Source organism: Lissotriton vulgaris, chromosome 12 (genome assembly GCF_964263255.1).
Source record: "Lissotriton vulgaris chromosome 12, aLisVul1.2, whole genome shotgun sequence".
Lineage (NCBI taxonomy): Eukaryota > Metazoa > Chordata > Amphibia > Caudata > Salamandridae > Lissotriton > Lissotriton vulgaris.
Genome location: NC_141700.1, coordinates 391,866,156 through 391,889,483, shown reverse-complemented (window position 1 = coordinate 391,889,483; position 23,328 = coordinate 391,866,156). Strand labels below are relative to the sequence as shown.

The 23,328-nt window shown below is 49.6% G+C and overlaps 1 protein-coding gene across 2 annotated transcripts in view; it reads right to left on the bottom strand.

The window, feature by feature from the left end:
* Positions 1 to 23,328, bottom strand: part of NOD2 (nucleotide binding oligomerization domain containing 2) — a 322,787-nt gene that overhangs the window by 89,196 nt on the left and 210,263 nt on the right. For both annotated transcript variants that reach the window (XM_086945155.1, XM_086945154.1), the window contains exon 6: positions 10,378 to 10,461. In XM_086945155.1, coding sequence (XP_086801281.1) covers positions 10,378 to 10,461 — 84 coding nt within the window. The remainder of the gene's footprint in view (positions 1 to 10,377; positions 10,462 to 23,328) is intronic.

The window sequence follows — 23,328 nt, the reverse complement described above, 5'->3', positions numbered from 1 at the left end:
CGATACGCAATCCTGTCCCACTCCCCGTGGCTCAGGGTCCTGCCCAATTCCCTGTGCCAGCGCTCCCTCCCTGGGTTATGGTAATGAAACGGCGGGGGTTGGAGAAACCTATACAAATCAGTGATCAGCTTGGCGTCCGAGGTCCGGGTTACCAACCATCGCTCATAGGGTGTAATCGAACGGGCAGCGACGTCACGCACTGGGGGTTGAAGAGCCCAGTGGCGGACTTGCATGTAACGCAGTCTGTCCCCCTCCGTCAGGCCATACTCCTGTCGGAGCTGCTGGAAGGGGAGCACGCCCTCTGGCCCGTAGATCTGGAAAAGCGCCCTGCAACCAGCGCTCACCCAGTGGGAAAAGGCTCCCGGCTCCAGACCCGGAGTGAAGTCTGGATTGCCAGCAATGGGAGTGAACGGTGACGGAAAAGTGGTGAGCTCACGAAGCTCGCACACCGCGTCCCACACTCTGAGCGGGACCCGGGTGATAAAAGAGGCGTAGAGATTAGGCGGGCGGTGAGCGCGCCGCAGGAACGGGACCTCCTGGAGGGTACGGCCTGCAACCGCCTGGTCTTGAAAGAGCCAGTGTTTGTCCGATTCCCACCGGCTCCATTCCACCAAATACCGTTGCTGCGCCGCCTGAAAGTACTTCCGGAGGTCTGGGACTCCGAGACCCCCCGCCTCCGGGGCAAGCATGGAGAGGACCCGCTTCATCCGAGGCTTACGGCCCTGCCACACAAAGCGGGAGATGTCTGCCTGCGCCTGCCGTATCCAACCCACAGGGGGCTGGAGAGGTAGAGCGCGAAAAAGATACAGGATCTGAGGCAGTATCGTCATCTTCACCGCCGCGATACGGCCCAGCCACGAGAGCAGGCCCTTGTTCCATCGGCCGAGTTCCTCCTTGATCTTTTTGCCCAGAGAGGAGTAGTTAGCTGCGACCATAGCAGGCAGGGAGGGAGCAAGTAAAATTCCCAGGTAAGGCACCGTGGAGGAGGACCACTGCAGAGGAAAGAGACTCTGAAGGTCCCGCCTGGTGTCGGCGGAGAGCGACACATCCAGTGCTGCCGACTTAGTCATGTTCATTTTGAAGCCCGCCACGCGGGCAAAAGCGTTCAGTTCCCGGACGCAGGCTGGGAGCGACCGCCTGGGGTCATCCAGGGTCAGCAAGACATCGTCCGCGTATAAGCTGATAGCATGCGTGTATTGCCCCATCTTCACCCCAATAGCGTCCGGGTTATCGCGGATCCTCTGTGCAAACGGCTCCATATAAAGGGCAAAGAGGAGCGGCGAGAGGGGGCAACCCTGTCTCGTGCCGCGCTCAATGGCAAAGCTGCTGGAGCTGTGTCCATTGACACGCACTGACGCTGACGGTCTCCTATAGCAGTTAAAGACCATAGTGCGGAACTTCTCGCCGATCCCCAGTTTCCCAAGAACCAGCTCGAGATATGGCCAGTGAACCCTGTCAAAGGCCTTCTCCGCGTCGACCGATAGCAGCATCCGCTCCCCCGGGACGCGTGAGGCCTTTTCCAGCACGTGCGTCACCCTCTTTGTGTTGTCGACCGTCTGCCTACCGGGTACAAAACCGGCCTGGTCCGCCTCCACCAAACCTGGTAGGTGGAGACCCAGTCTGGCCGCCAAGATTCCCGTGTATAGCTTGAGGTCCACATTTAGGAGCGAGATGGGCCGGTACGAGCCGCACAGGGTCCGGTCCTTCCCCGGCTTGGGGATAACCGACACAGTCGCTGAGAGAAGGTCCGGTGGTATGGCTCCCGGTTCGGAGAAGGAATTGAACAAGCGAGCCAGGAGAGGCGCGACAGTGGGACAGAAGGTCTTGTAAAACAAGGCCGTATAGCCATCCGGGCCCGGGGCTTTACCATGCTTTAGCCGTGCAATCGCGGTGATGACTTCCTCCACGTGAATGTCCCTCTCTAGGTGGTCCGCCTGGGAGGGGTCTAGGGCCGGGAGGGTCACGGATTCCAAGTAGGCCTCAGCCTCTCCCGGTGGGGAAGGCTCTGCAGCGTACAGCGCCTCGTAAAAGGAGCGAAAGGAATCTGCCACCCCCGCGTCACCGGAAACCAGGATCCCATCCACTCCCACCAGCTCCTTCACCACATTGCGTTGCTGCGCAGCCCTGAGCCTATGGGCCAGGAGCTTACCGCACCTGTCTCCGCCGGTGTAAAAGGCGTGCTTCAGGCGTAGCGCTGCATACTCCGCCCGGTCTAGGTCTAACGCAGAGAGGAGTTTCCGTGCCGCCTTCAGCTGCTTCCAAACCCGAGGGGCCCCTGTTCGGCGGTGAACCTGCTCAAGCTCCCTAACCTGTGCTGTCAGTTCCTCCCTCTTGCGTTGGCGTTCCCTGTTTTCCGCGGAGGAAATGGAGATAAACTCCCCCCTGACGACCGCTTTCAAAGCTGCCCACTGTGTTGCCAGGGACGTGTCAGAGTTGTTATTGTGGGTCAGGTAGTCCTGAATGACCTCCTCCACTCGCTTCACAACCGATTTCTTGTGGAGAAGCGTGTCCCGAAGCCGCCACATCCCTCTGGAGGGGGGGGCCGCCGGCCAAGCAAAGATTCCGGAAACCGGTGCGTGGTCGGACAGGGACAAGACCCCGATGTCTGCCGCCGTGGCGGCCGAGCAAAGCGGTCCGCTTACCAAGAGGTAGTCCAACCTTGAATAAGTGCGGTGCGCGTGGGAGAAATATGAGTAGTCCCTATCGGTGGGGTGCATGGTGCGCCAGAGGTCATGCAGGTCCATCTCCGTAATCTGGTCCTGCACCGCCCTAGAAAGCTCCCCTGTCTGCGGAAAGCGCTGGGCGGACCTATCCAGGGTGGAGTCGAAGACCATATTCAGGTCTCCCCCCAAGATGATATGGCGATCGGGCGAGGCAGTAACGTCTACCAACACAGATTCCAGGAAGCGATCCTGGTGGTCATTTGGGCTGTATACCGAACCAACCGTAAAGGCAACACCTCCCAAACGCATGCGATACACTAGAAGCCTCCCCTTCTGCTCAGCATGTTTATGCAACACCTCCCCCCTGAAGGAGCTGGCCAGAAGAATGGCCACCCCAGCAGTCTTAGTCGCAGCAGAGGAAAAGAGTTGCGTAGGGAACTTGGCAGAGCGCAACCTATGGCAATCTTTGGAAAGTAAATGGGTTTCCTGCAGGAGGCAGATATCCGCCTGCGACCCCTCCAACAGGGAAAGGATCGCCCTACGCTTCACGGGATTATTCAGACCCTTAACATTAAGGGTCACTACTTTCAGGGGCGGCATCGCCTCCAGGGAAACAACGCGCTATGCAGCGAGCGAGGGATCAGTGGAGGGGGCGCGCGGGGCAGGGGAGCAGGGAAGGCCAGAGGCAGCATCCCACATGTTCGGACAACTTCGGACGGGACCCCCCCCACACCAAACCAACAGTTAAACCCCCCCAGAACCAGCCCATGGCAACCAACCAGAACATAGAAAAACAGGAAACAGCACCCCATAGTCTCAGTCTAGCCCAAATGGGCGAGTCTGCAGAAAACAGTCAAGTGGACGTCCAGCCACACACCTCCCCCCTCGCCCCCCCCAGCCCCCAGCCCCAACCCAGCATCGTTAAAGCTAAGAGTCTCTCCCCCCGGAGAAAAGTTAGGCCGTTAGGGCCACACCAGTAGAGCCGGGCAAGTTCCTGGCCGCAGTCCTCAGGGCCTCCTCCATGTCTGCTCTGATGGTGGGCGAGTCTGGACGACTCGCCGTCGCTGATGATCGGCGTCTCCTCGATCTCCGCCGGCCCCGCCGCTCGGGGTGCCGCCATGCGGGTGTAGCCCCTTCCTCCTCCGTAGCAGTAAGGCCCAGTACTCCACAGACATCTTGTAAAGAGCGCAGCTGATGCAGCACCCCATTCCACCGAAAGATAAGACGGAAGGGGTGACCCCAGGAATAGGCTGTCTCATGCTCTCTCAGAAAATCCGTAGCGATGCGGAAGGACCTGCGCTTCTGCAGTGTGATGGCGGACAGGTCCTGATAGAGCGCCACAGGTCTTTCTCGGAAGGTCAGCGGCTGCTTCCTGCGGGCCTCCGTCATGATGCGCTCTTTCAGGGGGAAATCCGGCAGGAATGCCAGGATATCAGGCGGTGGTGCCGATGACTGGCGCTGGCGGCCCACCCTGTGTGCTCTGTCAATGCGGATCGGGAAATCTGCTTCTTCCCCCAAGATGTCGCGGAACAGGTCCTGCAGATAGGCCACCAGGTCCGTACCCTCATCCGCGGATGAAACCCCTCGCACCCGGATGTTATTCCGCCTGGACCTGTTCTCGAGGTCCTCCGAGTGGGCCTGGAGCTCGACACATTGCTCCCGGAGGCGGAGGACGTCCTGCTGGAGATGAGTTATCTCTTCATCGCGACGTTGGGCCGCCGTCTCCACAGTGTCGACCCGCTCGCCCAGGCCTTCGACTTCCCTGCGCACTTCCCGGACCTCTCCAGCCACTTCGGTCTTAAGAGTTTGAAATTCCTCCTTGAGGGAGCTGAATAAGTCCTCCATGAAGGACCTCGTGACTGGTGGCTCGCCCACGGTTGCGTCCGTTGATGTCCGGGAGGCCCCCGGTGACGGCTGTGTCCTGTCGCGTAGTTGCTGGGACCTGCCGAGCATTTCCGGCAAGGTGCGATCTCCTCGTGCCGCGCCACGTCTCCCAGTCATCTTGGCCCCCGGCGAAGCCCAGGGTCAGCTGCTGTAGGCGAGCGCCACCGCTCGCGGGCACCAGATGTGAGGCCCCCGTCGGGGACAAGGGTAGTGCGTCACAGGCGACAAAATGGCGGCCCGGGCCTGGGCAAGACGACCCCCGGGCCAGCAGGGCAGGCAGCAACGTCCAAAGCGGAGGCCTCCAGCCCCGTACTTCCAGGGAGGGCAGCAGATGAGTCGGTGCCAGGACGAACCGAGGCCCCGGTGTGAGAAGGGCGTGGGTCAGGGTCCCTGGGCTCAGCCACACAAAGACAAGATGGCGGGAGGGTGGAACCCAAGAAGGCAGTCCGGGCCAGCAAGTCCGTGGGTGACCCTTAAACAGCAACGGGTCCGGAAAATGTGAAACCGATGTCACCCTTCACCACTAGTTGATTCGCCCGGCTCGGGCACTGCTCGAACTCCGCCATCCAGCGCCTCCAGGCGCGGAGTTCGCAAGGCGGCACCCCTCGAAACCCAGGGCAGGGGGGAGATCGCCGGCGCAGGGCTGGGGTTCGTCGCCCAGCAGTGGTGCGTGCCACCAGGCCACCGGCTAGGAAGCCTCCACACTCCGCGGAGTCCGTCTATTCCGCTCCCCCGGCTTTCAGCTTTTCAGCACTCGGCCCAGCCGAGGCGCGCGGACAGCGCCGCCGTATGCTCCGCCTCCAGGCTCTTCTCCTCGGGGTGACCCGGGCTCCACTCCTCGGAGCGATCTCTGAATACACTTTTCGTGGACTTCCCCCGGGGCCACAGAAGTCGAAGTGGCTTCAAAATGTGCCCCACGAACTCCGGCACAGTTCCCTCACCCGCGGTGCAGCCGCGGGGGGAGAGAAGCGCAGGAATCGGGGCTCGGGCTGAGCTGGGCCGGAGGAGCTACGGGAGGAAGCGTCCGCTCACCCCGCCATCTTGGCCACGCCCTCAGCAAAATAGTTTTAAAACAGTGTGTTTTTACTTTGGAGCAGTGCATCATTTGAACTTGGTTCGCCCTTTCAGTTATAAAGTGCAAGTGAAATGCCAATATATATGTTCGAATATATATACTATTGACAGAAAATCAGAATTCTTGGATAGGTGTTTCTTTTGTCTCAATTGATCCAAAACATGTGATGTATGGCAAAATGATTCCATTATTATCTATCGATTCCTATGAGTTTCCACGAGGTGTCCAACTGTGAATGAGTCCCACGGGGTGATTGTGCGCATCTGCAAGAATACCATTTGGGAGTAGGGCTACGCCAGCAAATTCACGACTGTCGTAGATTTTCGTGAGCACTTTTTAAATTCACGTTTAAACACCATAAAGTAAAAAACAAACAAACACAAACTTTTACGAGTAGATTACATCCAGGGGTATAACTCAGGTTCCTGCAGTCCCTGCAGTGCAGAAGGACCCTCAACCCTGTAGGGAAACCAACACTTCAGGGGATCGCCATTCAGCCCGCACCAATGGGGTGCTGGGGTGAATGGCGATATGGGAGCTATGGGAGACTCAGAGGGCCCTCTTTGCTATTTAATTTATGTTAAACCACCGATCTCACCTTTGCAAGCTCGGCTGTGTGAATCGCAGTAGTGCCCGCTCGTACTGTGAAGTGGTGTGATGGGGGGGCGAGGGGGAACACAAACAAAAAAAAGACAGAATTATGAATACATTTACCTGCTCCTACGACTGACGCCTTCCTCCCGGTCCTCGCCTCCATCCAGGTACTGCTTCACACTGTGCAGGCTCCCAGCTGCCTATCCCAGCACTGCTCTAATGCTGGGAATATTATTTCCAGCATGACAGCTGGGATTGGTCTGAGCATCATGGTTTGGCGCTCAGACAGGTACTGGGATCCTGTGTTGGCTCTCCACCCAGCTTTCATCCACCAGGCACTACAAACGGATTGTCAGGAACCCTGAACCAGGCTTAAAGCAGCACATTTTATCTATGGTTGAGAGTGCCATAGATGCTGGTTATATATGCCCTAAAGAAGCGGAATTCTTGAAGCCTAGGCACACTTGTATGCCCATTATTTACTTGGTCCCTAAATCCCATAAAAATGTGCTGGACCCGCCAATGAGACCGATCGTGTCTACCATCGGATCGCCCACTGAGCCGCTTTCTAAATATATCGATTGATTTTTGAAACTGTTGGTTAGCAAATTGGAGTCCTTTGTCAAGGACACAGGCAATTTCATCACTAAGATTGAGAAGATGCCATTTTATTGCGATAGGGAACTCCTGGTCACTTTGGACCTGGAGTCCCTGTATACAAATATTCCCCAGGAAGGAGCAATGATGGTGCTCCAAGAGATTTTGTACTCTGAATCTGGAATCACCAATGCTACATTTATCATCGAATGTCTTAATGTGGTTTTGAGTGAGAATTACTTTGAATTTAACAGTGGTTATTTTTACCCAATACATGGAGTAAGCATGAGGGCGTCTTGTGCCCCGAGCGTAGCTTGCTTATACATGGGACATTTTGAGCAAATAAACATATACAATGTGATGGCCCCTTCCCAAGAGAACGTTCAAGCCTGGTCTCGATTAATTGATTATATTTGTTTCATCTGGGAAGGGGACAGGCATCCTTAGAAGAATTCATTCTTTGGATCAAAGCCACGGATGCAAATCTAAAATTCACGGCACATTCCAGCAATTGTAAAGTGGAATTTTTGGATGTATGGATTGAGCACAACCAGAATGAACTGTTTGTCTCTCTGTACACCAAACCTACTGCTAGAAACACCTTGTTGCAGTATGGAAGTTATCACCCCCGGTGTCAAAGGAACAGCATCCCCTTCAGCCAATTTCTTCGCTTGCGAAGAAATTGCTCTGACATCAAGGATTTTCTGGAACAGGCGGATATTCTAAGAGAGAAATTGCTGACTCAGGGATATCCACGCAAATTGATCGAAGATTCGTGCTAGAGGGCTAGATATTTTAATCGAGATTCCATGCTCCAAACTAATGAGGCCAGACCCATGGACAGGCTGGTATTTGTCACCAAACACTCAAACTTCAACCACAAAATAAGAAACAATTCATTCTTTGCGGTACCTATTGAACATGGACAATTGGGATAGCAAAATTCCTAAACATCTCTTTGCCTTTAAGAGAAATAAGAACCACCTTATAAAAGGAAAAATCTTGGAATCATCTGCTCCATGTCAAACTGCTATTTCGGGTCTTGAACCTGTTAAGGGAAATCATCGCTGCAGCACATGCCAGGAATTCCCTAATGCCATCGTGGGCCACACTATAAAGATCAACGAGTGCTCAATCTCGCTTCAGGGCATGACAAATTGTAGCACCTCCAATGTTATATATATTGTCACATGCCCCTGTGATTTGATATATATTGGAGAAACAGGACGAGAATGCAGGACCAGAATTGGGGAGCATGAATCCAATATTCGAATTAAGAAGTTTTCGACCCCCCTGGTCAGTCACTGTCTGGAAAAGGATCATACTTAAATTGACCTTAATTGGTCAATCCTGGAGAAAATTCGATCTGCTCCTGGAAAGGACCAGATTCTGATTAGAAAGAAAAGAGAGGTATTTTGGATCTATCTTCTAAACTCTGTTAATAAGGGCTTGAATGAACACTGCCCTTGGGAAAATGCAGCACTTAATTTTGACCCTCTTTTCCTCGTTTATTAGGTTACAGCATAGTTTTATACCTGCCGACATGCGAATACCGTAACTATATATATGCCCTCATTAATCTATGAGACCGCGCTGGTTCTCATGCATATGTTTTCTCTAGTTACATCTTCTTTGCGATCCCATTATTTTGAGCAGCCATTGTCTTTCCGTAGATTACTATTTGTAAGCTCCAGTTAGAAGCGGGCGTTAGCTCTTGTATAGCGTATGGTTAAATCTTGTGTTTGTCTCTGATCTGTTTTTCAAAACTCTCCTTTACTATCTAGAATTGCTGACGTCTGCATTGGTGAAATCGAGTGATTCATTCCATGAATAGTTCTTTGAACTATCCTTTATTGATGCTCCCGGTCGCCTATACTGCCATTGGACCTGATCTATTATCGATTCCTATGTAACGTTGTGGATCTCGGGCAGGTTTTTGTCCGCGTATGGCTATGCCTCCTCATTTGTCCCTGGATGGGACTTTTGCTGTATTGATCGCTTAACAAACTTTGATTCATTGATTTTTTGTTACAGATTTTGCGTTATTGAACCGTCAGGCTTCATGCCTGACCTTGTAAAGAGAACCCTAGTGAATATCTTTATCATTCAGGATATATTTGGAGTATGTCATAAACTTCACTTCCTCGAGTTCTTTGCATCTGTTGGTGTTGTCACTATGTATATCTAACTATCAGCACAGGTTTATGAACTGGGTATTCTGAACCATCCAGACTGCATATATAAGATTCAGATGAACACAGGTGTGTCTTTCCAATCTTAACTGTTTTTTTCGTAGTCCTTTTTTGGTGCACACTATTCCGGCATTTGCGTTTCTTCATCATGAATAAATAAATTGTGTTCCCTTCTGGGGCTGACCTCAACTAATGTACGTATTGTCTGTATAACTATATCAACCTACATGCTGATGATATGTTTTTCTGCATTTTTAGGTGTGTCTGTGTCCCCCACACTATCTATCTATTTTTCGCCCTGATGAAGGTGTTGCTCTGTCTTGGGCTGTACACCGAAATGCGTGTAGGCGTTTGACTTTTTCCGTGTTTCTGGACCTTGTTCCCACTCACCACTGGGATGATACACGAGAATTTTCCATCTCAACATCAGTTGGCAGTTGTACCATCTTGATTGACGTGTGATTTCTCAGGAAATTGTTTGGTCTGTAGAATGAATGTATGCCATTTTGAGTGAATGTAGGTATGACTGATGATTATGAATGTGATGTGCAGGACATTGTATATTATTATTGAGGATTCTAATGTATTTATTTATGTATTGCTGAAGTTTGATAAATATGTTTGACACAATGACAATAAAAGAAAAAATAATTTTGTTAATTAACTTTGTGGTTTGAATGGCTTGAAAATATGTTTGGGTCAGCCCCAGTTATTGGTGTATAATATTGGGACCCTTCATTTGGGCCGTTTATGTAATCCTTAGATATAGGCAGGTGGCTTTTGTTAGTGTTGGTTCTCCACCCGGCTGTGCAACGCAGCTTGGGTTGGAGAAAGGCTAAGTGCACATGACAGTTTGCCCCGGCCCCAGATGGCCGGCCAAACCTTAGCAGTGCCCACCACTCCCCCTTCCTACCTGGTGCTGCTGCGTCACTATGGATGCCCTTTCCCCTCCTACGGCTGGCAGCCTGGGAGGGGCAAGGCCCACAAAAATATGATAATAAAAATGTTCTATTATCATTTTCTTTATGTCCTTTGCATCTTCTTTCAGCCGGGGGGGTGGGGGAGGGGGGGGGGGGTTGTGCTCCTCTGCCATAAGGAGGAGCTGCCCCTGGTGAATCAGGTCCAATGTCCCTGCAGCGACTTCCCTCAGTGAATACTTTTCATGTGGTGACACTCGGGTAAGGCCTGCAAGCTCTAGAGCCCTTGGCCACCTTGATGGCATGAGCGATCTTCCCCCAACTACTGTTTTATGAAGGTGTTTTTACGAAAGAATCAACATTGTACACTATATGCATGCTCACAATGCAGTCTGAGTGTAAAAAATAGTTATTTGGTAGCAATCCTATAAAGGAAAAGAGGAACTAATATTTACCGTAGAGATGTGAAGTTATGCTTGTGCTTCAGAAGGTTCGCAAAAGAGTGCGCGCATTCATCAGTTAGCTGGTTGTTGAACAATCTGAAACGACACACGTATATGGAAGGCACACGGTTATTATTTTGTAAAGTTATTCAATTGATTTACACAACACTGGCAAATTCATTTATACATTTACATATAAAATGGAAAACCGCATTCCAAACGTACATGAGGAGTGTTATGTATTATTTTAAAGATGTACAGTCAGGGGCGGCTACTCCGCTAAGGCAGAGGAGTGTCACCCCTACTGGCTTGAAGCAGTAAAAGAAAGGAACAAAGAAAATGATAATAACGTAATGTTATTATCGTTTTATTTTTTCCTCTGGCTCCGGCAGCTTTAAGTGAGGGGGTGGGGCTGCAGAGCAAGGGAGGAGTGGTAGAACCCTCCTAAGTGTGCAATGACTGTTTGGTCGGCCCTCTTGGGCCGCCCAAAACAGTCATGCACACTTTCCCTGTTCTCCATGCAGGCTGCATTACAGCCTGCATGGAGAACATGCCCAGGCCCCCCCCCCCCGTCGCTGGCTAAGTTCAGAATCGCAGCACTCAGACTAATCAAAACAATGCATTGCAACGTTGTGATTGGTCAGGGGAGCTCGCTAATTACTTTACAATTAAGTTCACACCAGTGGCATAAGATTAGCCCCCACAGGCCCTGTGGTGCAGGGGGGGGGGGCTAGTTCCAAGGGGGCACTTTCAGCGCAGTACCCTGGCCTGAGAGCTCCTGAATGGGCCCCCTCAAGTTTCGTTATATTAGTGCTTTACACCCTCTGTTAAATCTGGGAAAGTCAAACCAGCTGGAATTTAACAGGGGCAGCAGGACTGGGTCATGCACATTTTGGTCAGGTAAGGATCAAGATCTGCATGTTATTCTGGAAAAAAGACAGATTACTGGATAATTGTAGCATCCGATGAAAAACAAACACATCGATGTCGGATTTAACAGGTTCGATAATTATGGTCATATATGACAAAGGACATACGCAATCGGGCTGTGTGGGAATATTCATTAGTGGGCGGTGATTCTGACGGCCGGGGACCGTCCTACGCACACGCCCACCGTGACGCGTGATGGCTCCCAGCCGTCGCGAGTATACTAGGGGTTAATGCCTTACACTGCACAGGCTGTGGTTCTCCAGCTCTAATGTTTGGAAGCAATTTATTAGCAAGAGATACAGCCAGTTGTGAGGTTAACCACCTCAGTCTGTGTTGTAGTTGGTTTTGTCTATGAACCTCTGCTGCAGCCTGGCCACATCTGGATGGCTATCAGCCTATGAATGCTTCCATGTTCCTTCTGGCTATATTCCTTTGCTGCACTTGCACAGCATCTTGGTGGACTTCATAAAGTGCACAGAAAAATATGGTAATGTGCCTGGTGCTGTTTCTGTATATTGTCTACTGTGGATCCACCTATTACTTGGCTCTCCGCACACAAGCGTGGATCTTGGTGTGAATTGCAATTTTGCCAACGATCTTTAATTTAGATTTTTTACCAAGCTGCCTGTGTTTCGTCAGGAAATCTGCACAACTGAAGGGGATCTATATATAAAGTGCCTGGCAATGACAGAAATCTCGACCAATAGTCTTTTTGCTATTTCTCTTGACACTCCACCCTGACTTTTTACATTGTGCCTGTTCCACAAATAATTTAGTTTCCTATCACATATACATCAGCTTCCTTATAAACAAGTAACTAACAGCGTGTCAGTGGACTGCTACAATGTGGTGCAAGCCCAAAATTAGAATGCAATGACATGCTGGACAAAATCAGTAAAGGCCCCACTTTGCTAGGGGGCAACTTCAAGAAGTCATTATTAGGATGCGAGGCTTACTGGTCAGGGTTTGGCAGTCATAGGGGTGTAATATTTTGAACCTGCTACCACTGAGGTCATTTCAAGGAAGGAAAAGATGGCGGTAGTCACTGAATGTTAGCGCTGCCTGGAGAACGTCTTTGCATCTACGGAGAACAGTGCTTGACAAGGGACCAACATTTCCAGGGAATCCTTCAAAACTCATGTTTTTGGGAGAAAGCAGTGGCCATCTTGGATCCTTGGTGATAATACTCATCGTATTCCACGCAAACTTTGCTTGGCAATTGTACTACTATGTTGCTGCTGCCAGGACCTTGTTCTCTCTTTGAGCAACTTAACTCTCCTGGTTCATTTCTGAGTGACAGTTTGGAATTCGTAGAAGTGTTCAGAACTAACGTTGTATCGGATGAAAACATATGCTTTAACACATTTAAAATTACAGATACTGTGGTACAAGAATTTCGGGGTGCATTTTCATGAAGTAATGGGAAATTAAATGCACAAGGAACATTTGAATATTTCTGATATGTTGTGTGGTTATGTGGAAGTTGCTAAGAGTATCTATCAGTTGATCAATATTATATACAATGCCACGATAAAGATGCAGACATGAGGATACATTGATATGGCAGGATTGACTAAATTATGCAGCTGGAAAGGCATAATGCAGCACGTTTTGAAGCAGTATTACTTCACTAGGTTGTCATTTTTATTTGATAACACCTCGTTGGTATCAGGTTAACACCTACATAAAGCAATCAGCAACTGCGCAGTTACCTCCCGCCGTGCAACAAAGGGGCTACCACTAGGTGATAACGTGTAGTATTATTTCTACAAACTTATCAGTTGGAGTTAGAAATAATTTTTCCATCAAATTATGCAGAAGACGCTGGATTACAGCAAATCCATAATTTTACAGATAAAACAATGGCCACTGAATTGTATAATTCCAGATGCCCGATTATTAAATGTGTATGCAATCACAGGATACTGCTGTATGTGTGTTGCCTTTCAATTGCACATGCAGGCCAGTTAGAAACGAATCCCTGCTATATAAAGGGAATATACATTTGAGGAGTAGAAGGTAGTTATCTAATCAATAATGGCAGATGGTTGTTTAGCATTAATGAACGTCACTCAAGAACACCATATTGGCCATATAGAGCCAGGGCCGGCTTTAGCGCTGGTAGCGCCCGGTGCGACAATCATTTTGGCACCCCCACCCCACATGAACGCCTCCTCAGATTCTCTCTACGACCGGGCATAAGTGCCCCTCATCTCTCCAATCATAGGTTTTTGTGAAACACAGCACTCCCCTGGGGTCAGCGCCCCCTCCACAGGTCAGCGTCCAGTGCGGTCGCACCAGTCACACTGCCCTAAAGTCGGCCCTGTATAGAGCTACCTCTTCCCCCTTATCACTATTAGCTTGCATATTCTTAATGCTTGAGGTTGATGGTGGATTCAGTGTGGGGTGGATTCCATGGTTAGGGCTTTGTGACAGGCACTCTCCCACAACGCCTTTTTAGCTGACCTCACATTGTTGCTGTCATTGTTCTATATGTATCATTCGAAAAGTCATACTTTGTTTACCGAGTGCAATGTGGTGTACGCTGATCGGCCACAATTCACTAAGGGCCATATATAGGTAGCTTAATACTGGTCGGTAACGGCCGAAAATCCGTAAATTTGCTGTTATTGACCGGTATTTAGCTTTTTCTAATGTAGGTGGCTTGATTTTAGGATTTGGTTATTTACCGATTCGGTAATTTAAGGATTCGGTAAATTACCGATTCCTTAAAATACTGAATCGGTAAATTACCGAATCCTAAAATCCTATGTAGGGAGCACTCAAGTGAATGCATTTTTGATTTAAGGATTCGTTATTTACCACCAACTACAAGTATCGAAAACTTTGAAAAAAGCAATTTTGTGCTTTTTTAAAAGTGCCAAGTGGCCGACATACATGCCCTTAGGGCATGTATGTGTGCCACATGTGCACACATGCACGCTTCAGGGGTGCAACAGGGTATCAATGTGACACCCTGCCACCCTTGAATATGTTCCCCCTATTACCGATTCGGAATTTACCGATTCGGAAATGGTGAATGGCTTCCCATTCTTTCCTATGGGCCTCCAGGCCCCATAGGAATGAATGGGACTTACGGAATCGGTAAATACCGATTCTTAAATTCCAAATATTACCGATTCGGTAAAATTTACCGAATTTTTTGCTACATACTATTTACCTATTCTTAAATACCGAATCAGTAAAATTCGGTATTTCAGAATCGGTGAATAGAGATTACCTACATATGGCTTAAATATCTCACAGGAGACAACAGGGACATTGATGGAAAAGCTCCAGGGGGGCTCTCTCAGCACAGTGCCCTGGCCTGAGTACTTCTGAGTGAGCCTGGAGGGAAGGCTCCATGGTCTTTGCAGGGGGCCCCCTCAAGTTTCGTTACGCCACTGTCGGGCTGACGGAGCTTCAGCTCAATTGCTATGTGAGTATTGAGGTCTCAGTGGGAACAAGCACACCTGCAGCTGCAAGGAGCCCAAAACTTTAATTTCAGCACCCCTGAGCCACACGAAGGGTCCAGGACTTGAAAGGCACCATTCAGGGGTTAGGAACTCGCTGTAGCGCAGTACAGGGGCTGATGCAGGATGTTGGGGAATCTTATGTTCCGAAGACTCAGATGGAGGAGGTCTGCAGACTAGCTGTTGGAGCCACTCAGTGGTCCTGAGTTCAAGATTACGTTACAGGCCCAGCTCTCCTTCACCAGGCAAGAAAGCAGCAGTTCTGCACAGCAGGGCAGTAGTTCCTTTAGAGCAGCAGTCAAACAGAGTGGCAGTCCTGGTAGCAGCACATCAGTCCATCCTAGCACAGTATCCACAGGTCCAGAAATGTACTGAAGAGTCCGTGTCTGAGGTCCTACTCTGGTTCTGGAAGGTGGGAGAAGCTTCTAGACAGTGGCTTTAAAGTGAATGGATGTTGCTGCTCCCTCTCCTCCCTCTGGCTCCAAACTGACTAAGTGACAATGCAGGGTCATTAGGCGCTTTGTGTGAAGGCAGAGCACAGGCTATTCAGTTGTAAGTGGGGCTGTGCTCAACTCTGTGCCCCCACCCTGCCAGTAGGTGCCCATTCAGGCACACCTAATCCGTCCATTTTTTACTGTCTGGGAGGAATTCACAAAGTTTAACTGTCAGCTACACTCAGTCATGTGATCCAAGATATTCTGCAGGCACACAAGTTCTAAGGCAGGAAAATGACAACTTTCTAAAAGTAATAAGGAATGTTATGTTATGTTATGTTAAAATATTTATTTAGCGCTCTAATTATTTCTGAATGCTAGGTGGGGCTTGGCCGTCCTCGAGGCTAAGTTCACCGGGTCCCGGGTTGCTGTAGTTGGCGGCCATCTTAGGTTGGGCGCTATTGGACGAGCGCTCTAGCCGCTCTACTTAAACGGTCAGTCATGCTTCCGCGCAGCGGACGCGGGCAGCGGACGCGCCGGACCTGCGCCGGAGGTGCGCCAGAGGTAAGCCCGTTTGCACCCGTTCGCGCTCAGTCGGGCTCAGGGACCAGAACCTCTGACCGATCTTCCAGCTGTTTACAGACTTACTCTCGCCTGACTCTCCTTGCACTTAAGAGTGTCCTGCCACCCTCTTGCACTCATTCTATAAACCTAGCGACGTGTCGTCCCTCCTGTCAACACTGCCCGTTTAGAACTACGGAAGCGGATATTAATACAACTAAAGCAGAAGGCGTCTTGAAAATGGCTTTGGTCAATTGCCGCTCACTACCTAAACATGCTACTGAAATTTCCTTGCTAATTCAAGATCTTGGACTTGACATTCTCTTTTTAACTGAAACGTGGTTGGGATCCACGTCTGGCCCAGATATCATCCAGGCCCTTCCTCCGGGATATCTGATCCAACACAGGGACAGACAACCTAAAGTTGGAGGAGGGATAGCCATAGTATATAGGGAGCACTTAATCTGTCGTATGATCGACAGCTCCATCCCTGACTGTGAAAGTGCACAATTTGCTATCACTTTATCCCCAGAAGTGTCATTTTCTGGACTTTTAATTTACCGTCCACCTGGCGCTATTGGACAATTTCTGGAAGGAATTATCGAATCAACTATAGAGTTGGCTAGCAGGGTCTCAAATTTCATAGTACTGGGAGACTTGAATCTTCATTTCAATAATCCCTCAGATACTATTGCCACAGAATTAACCAAGGATCTTGCGGCATGTGAACTGAATCTGATAGTCTCACATCCCACCCACTCTAAAGGGAACCTTCTAGACCCCATATTTTCAAACATTGTGGACTTAACATCAGCCGAGCCATACCCTATTCCTTGGACAGATCATATGGTCATTCCCTTCATATGGAATACGCCCACACCCGGTCCAGCAAAACTGCCCAGTAAAACTCTGAGTAGGCGGTGGACGAAATTAGAAATGAATGAATGGTAGAGGCACTGAGCACAAGCGAACCCCAGGCCAATCAGGACATTGACAGGGCTAATGTGGACTTCAACCAATGGATTGAATCATCATTGGATAAGGTGCTTCCAAAAATAAACATCTCCAAAAAGAAAGGCTGCACTAAACAACCTTGGTTTACTTCTGAGCTAAGGTCCCTAAAACAAGAATGTAAACGGTTGGAGAGACAGTGGCGAAAACATTTTGAGGAAGAGAAAAAAACCAAATATAGACTCTCTCTAAAAAAATATAAATCTGCTCTTAACGTGGCCAAATCCATCTTTTACGCAGAAAAAATAGAGATCTCTGCCAATGCCCCAAGAGAGATGTTTAACACCTTGGCTGCTAGGTGTTTTCCCCCTCCTGTGCTGGATTTTGCACTTTTGCTGGCACCATGACGAGCTCAGCTCGTCATCAGCACACGACACCCGTGGGTGATGACGAGCTGAGCTCGTCATCAGCATCGAAAGGGTTAAGATAGCTAAATCTCTGTTAAAAGCCCCCGACCCGACATCATCACCACTCTGTACGGAGGAGGCTGACGCTCACTGCAACAATCTGACGAATTTTTTTGCTGAAAAAATTCAAAAGATTCTCCTGTCCCTCCCTCCTCTACCTTTGGAAGAACCTATCCTTCCTTTGCCAGACGATACTGACATTATTCTGCCTTGCCTCCCTTTCTTTTCCCCCCTCAGTACTGAACTTCTACCCTCGCTTTTCAACTCTGTAAAAAGCGGCTCTCCGCTAGACCCTGCCCCTATGAATATTCTAAAGCTAGCCCTGCCTAATATCAGTACATACATCATCCATCTAGTTAACACTTCACTTGAATCCGGAAGGGTACCTCAAGACTGGAAACTGGCCATGGTTAGGGCCTTGTTAAAAAAGCCACATCTCGACCCCCAAGACTTTTCCAACTACCGTCCCATTTCCCTGCTCCCTTGCATTAGTAAACTTGCCGAGAAATGGGTAAATAAACAATTAGCATCCTTTCTGGAGACCTATAACCTGCTCCATCCAACCCAAACCGGGTTCCGGAGAGGACAGGGAACGGAGACGGCACTGTTGAGGGTGGTAGAGGATTCCAGGAGGATTCTGGACGCAGGTGGCAGCGCGGCCATTATCCTCCTGGACCTCAGTGCCGCCTTCGACACGGTGAACCACCGTGTCCTCCTGTCTCGTCTCAGAAAGCTGGGCGTCAAAGGCAGGGCACTCATGTGGCTGGAGTCCTTTCTTGGCGATAGATTCTTTAAGGTCTTTTCAGAAAATAGCTGCTCCCCATCAATGCCATTACAGTGTGGGGTGCCACAGGGCTCCTCCCTTAGCCCCACACTGTTTAATGTTTATATGGCGCCCCTGGCGGAAGTAGTAGCTCCCTTTGGGATCCAACTGGTAAGCTATGCTGACGACACCCAGCTAGTTGTCTCTCTCAATCAGGTGGAGTCCCCCCCCCCTCCAGGCTTTGCCGTTGCCTGGAGGCGGTAGCAAATTGGAAGGACTTGTCCCACCTGAAATTGAACGGAGGAAAAACGGAGCTGATGCTTCTAGGAAAACGAGCCATATTTAACAACGTGATACATTGGCCCTCCTGTATGGGCCCAGGACCCACTCCAAAGACCGAGATAAAGAGTCTCAGGTTTTGGTTGGACGCAGAGTTGTCATTTAAGATCCAGGCAAGGAAGACAGTGGCCACCTGCTTCGTACTGCTGAAAACAATTCGGAAAATCCTTCCTCAGCTACCCGAAACAGCAAAGAAAACCATAGTCCAGTCCCTTGTTTTATCCAGGCTGGATTATGGAAATGCGCTCTATCTTGGAGCCCCCGTGTTGGTTATCCGGCAACTTCAGGTTGTCCAGAATTCCGCAGCATGGCTACTCACGGGCACTAGCCATCGTACATCAGCCAGGCCCGCACTCTGCACCTTGCACTGGCTCCCCATAAAGGAGCGAATCCATTTTAAGACACTCTGCACGGTCCATAAAACACTCTATGGGAGTGGCCCCCCCATTCTAGATGACATGATCAGACCATACAAACCTACTAGGAATCTTCGCTCGAACCAACAAAACCTGCTGATAGCTCCTAGGATCAGCAGAGCCCGCACAGGAGGCCGTCTGTTCTCGCACAATGCGGCTGGGTTGTGGAATGCTCTTCCTCCACCTCTTCGCCAAGAGCCTAACCTCCTTGTCTTCCGGAAAAAGTTAAAAACTTTTCTGTTTCCAAAAACTAGATAATACAGATTTGCATTTTTAATCCACCTCTGTCTGGTCAGTCTTAAGCGCTGGGATGCTCCCGAGTGGCCATGCGCTATAGAAGAGCCTTTTTATTATTATTATTTTTATTATTATTTGTTCATCAGGGCTGCATTTATTCCACCTGCATTTTACCTATGCAACGGGCGCTTTATTTTCAGGCCACATTTACGGCTGCTTTTTGTTGTACATGTTTTGTGTAGGTGCACTCTTCGTTTATTTGCAGCCTGCACTAATTATTTCCACAGTGAATTCTATACATTATTTGTCCAGCTAAACCCATTTTGAACATGTGTAGAGGCAAAATTCGCATGATCAACCTTTTTACTCTCATCTTTAATCCTTCCACAAGTTAAAATAAAATGCACTAGCCACATGTTTAAATGCAACAATACGTGAACAGTGCACATTTTCTGAAATTTTAAGACAATGGACCTGTACGGAGCATTAACACCAGCCTATCTTCCTGAATCTTCCTGAATCTCATCGTTAACAAACTGAGCCACTGGACTACTTCTATATGGCTAGGTAAGGCCTAGACCCCCTCCTCCCTTATCAATACCCAGATAGTAACACGTTTACCACGGGATGAAAGTTTTTGGATTAGGGAGTCGTTAAACCCATATTTATTAACATAAATTTAAAAACAAAATTAAAACAAAATGTATCTACATTATTTACACAAATACTCAGAAAACCATTGCATTACATTGATTACATGGATAGGTACAGAATTCAGATAGCTAACCTTAACATATCTCTAATACAAACATAATCCTATCCGAAACTAAACATACTATAATCAATAGTCTGCGTATCCCTATTTGAGCCTACTGCAAGGTCATTAACTGGCGTCAGATCCTTATCAAATTATGCGCGGCCTCCAACCGGAGTGCGCATGCGAATGGAGCCCGTTCACCGTGAGGGTACTTCCATCCCCCAGGTCACCCCCGTACGCCCTTATGGCCGCCTTCCAACCGTAGTGCGCATGCCATTTATTTGCGCCATTGTGCACGTGCGGGGTTGCCAAGGAGCCTACCGGAAAGCGTAACTCCCTCTCCCCGCACCCATCCAGCCAACCGGCTGTAATTGCCCCTGGAGTTCTATGAGAGACCACTTGTCCCTCCCCCTTGGGCGACCCCATTCAAGAATGGCGCCGCCCTCTAAGGACCTTCAATTTACTGCTCACCAATCATGATCTTACCGCCACAGGCCTGCATAGTTGCCCGATTATCAGGCCCCCCAAAAAAACTCACTGAAAGGTCATGACCTGTCCCTAAACACAACTAACTAGGCCAGAAGATTCTCCCTGAAGATTTCATTCCCTACTTTTGACAAATGGACGTGGTCTCTTTAAGAAGTACGACTCCCCCCAGATGCACCGTGGGCTATAGTCTGCAGGTGTCAAACCCTAGATAGCCTCCCCGTTTTTTAATACTTTTGTACCGAGTGGTTCCATGCCCTCACAGGCTCACTTACCCTCCATTGCAATCTCTGCCTTTTCTGTGCCGGGATATACCCAGGGCATAGACGTGTCGAACTACCCACTTCAGTTAGTATTGTTACGACCAGTCCCCCCACTACCTAGGTGTACCCTGGCATCCCTCCCCCTCTCAAAGTGCGGGATCATAATGCTAGGGCTGGCTGTCTCAGAGAAAATTGAAATACCGTCTTGGAGCTACTAGATGGCCTTGATTGATAGCATCATGATGCGCCCAATACCCAAGTTGCCCCAGACAATGATGCTCATTGCTGGTGTAACTGCATCATTGGAGGGCTACTGAGGGAGTGCCCCACAGGCCCCAAGGTCTGCCATAATCATATAATGGAATCCGTGAACAACCTACACCTGACCACTATGTATTGGGATAGGATCTGTGTAAGCCTATCCTGATACCACGGAGCATCCCAACACCGCACAGTGTCCTATATGATGGCACCTGCGAGCACAGGCGCCATAATGGCAGAATACTTTTTAACGACGAGGAAATCCTGCCTGAAAGAAAAAAGTATAAATTAAAGTACAGCCTCCTAGGGAGGCTGGCGTATAAGGCAAGCTGCGGAAGCGGCCCGCCAAGAGGCAGACTCCGCCGCGCCCCAGCCTTTTATTACCCCCCTCCAGATACCAGTTCTAACTGGCCTGGCGTTAGACCAACACACGGCCCGAAATTGACTGTTATCACTTCCGGGGTGCTCCCCGACCAGTTGACCAATTATTGGTGGGGTGCGCCTGTCGCGACATCATTGCGCGAGACAGGCCAGCCCCCTTTTGTGGTAGTCATTGGGGGCCGGCACAACCGCCATACTTTTGGCGTGGCCGATGCCGGCCCCGCCTTTCTCTTTCCAGGCACCATTTATGGCTGCTTTTTTGTACGTGTTTTATGTTGCTGCACTGTTCGTTTATTTGCAGCCTACACCCATTATTGTTTACCATTTTGCTTGTTCAAACTAACAAAACAGTACTTTGTTTTCTCAACATAAATAAAATCATTTTGATTTTATATACTCAACAGGCGCTTTATTTTCAGGCCACATTTATGGGTGCTTTTTGATGAAAATGTTTTCTGTTAGCGCACTATTCGTTTATTTGTAGCATCCATTAATTATTTATTACTGAACGTTCATTTTTTCGTGAGGGCTTAGTTTTGCAATGTGCTTGGTTTTCCAAACATAAAAGCATTTCATTTCATCTGGTAAAATGACTTGCGGCACTGAGCAACTTGTTTAGCGTGTAGACTATGTATTTGTTTAAGTGTCCTTTTAATTTGTAACTTTACTTTAATGTTCAAGTACGTTTCAATACAACAAAATGATACTTGGGGCATATTGCAGATGATCCATTTACAAATACAAAGGAGGTGTGTAGTAAGCGCACACAATACTTTGTAAAAACAAAAACAAAAAACATTTTAAAAATACTTGGAGGTCTGTTTAACATCTAGTGATTACGCGACTGTAACTTTGTATCTGGTTTTCTATCAAAGGAAACAAGCATTTACAATGCAATGGTTTTGCCTTTGTTAAAGTTAGAGCTATTGGCATTGCTCTTGACATTATTTTTATTTATGTTTTTTTTAACATAAATAAATGGCATTGTCATTTACAATGCCACTAGCTTTATCTCTCGCAAATGACACACACAAACACACACAGAGCCCCCCCCCCACGCACACACCCACACAGAGCCCTCCACACACACAGCCACACAGAGCCCCCCACACACACAGCCACAGAAAGCCCCCCACACACACAGCCACACAAAGCTACACACACCCACACAGCACAAGCAGGCAACAGGGGCACACAGAGGCACAAGCAGGCAACAGGGGCACACGGAGGCACAAGCAGGCAACAGGGGCACACGGAGGCACAAGCAGGCAACAGGGGCACACAGAGGCACAAGCAGGCAACAGGGGCACACGGAGGTACAAGCAGGCAACAGGGGCACACGGAGGCACAAGCAGGCAACAGGGGCACACGGAGGCACAAGCAGGCAACAGGGGCACACAGAGGCACAAGCAGGCAACAGGGGCACGAAAACTGAGGCACAAGCAGGCAACAGGGGCACGAAAACTGAGGCACAAGCAGGCGACAGGGGCACACAGAGGCACAAGCAGGCAACAGGGGCACACGGAGGCACAAGCAGGCAACAGGGGCACACGGAGGCACAAGCAGGCAACAGGGGTACACGGAGGCACAAGCAGGCAACATGGTCATGAAAACAAGCACAAGCAGGCAAAAAGGGTCACAAGCATGAATTGTAATTTAGACGGGGCTGAAGTGGAGAACGGTCAGTAGGGAAGTAGTGCGGCTGGTGCAGTGGTACCAGGCCGAAAGGTGAGAGGGGCTGTCTGCACCCCAGTTTGGACAGTTTCCACTACCTAACAGGGATTGGTGGGAGGGGGGCGTACTTCTTGCTTGCTTGCTTTAGGGCTGTTACTTCGGGGACGCAGTGCACGCTGCTGCCTGCTGCCGCCGGGACACAACAACAGGCAGGGAGAGGACAGGCTAGGAGAGGGCAGGGAGGGGACAGGCTGGGAGAGGGCAGGCTGGGAGAGGGCAGGGAGGGAGAGGGCAGGGAGGGGACAGGCTGGGAGAGGGCAGGCTGGGAAAGGGCAGGGAGGGGACAGTCTGGGAGAGGGCAGGTTGGGAGAGGGCAGGTTGGGAGAGGGCAGGTTGGGAGAGGGCAGGTTGGGAGAGGGCAGGCTGGAAGTGGACAGGCTGGAAGTGGACAGGCTGGGAAAGGGCAGGCTGGGAAAGGGCAGGCTGCAAGTTGACAGGCTGGGAGAGGACAGGCTGCTTATATTGATTTTCTGCCACTTCGGTGACCTGCAGATCCACCCGAAGTGTGGC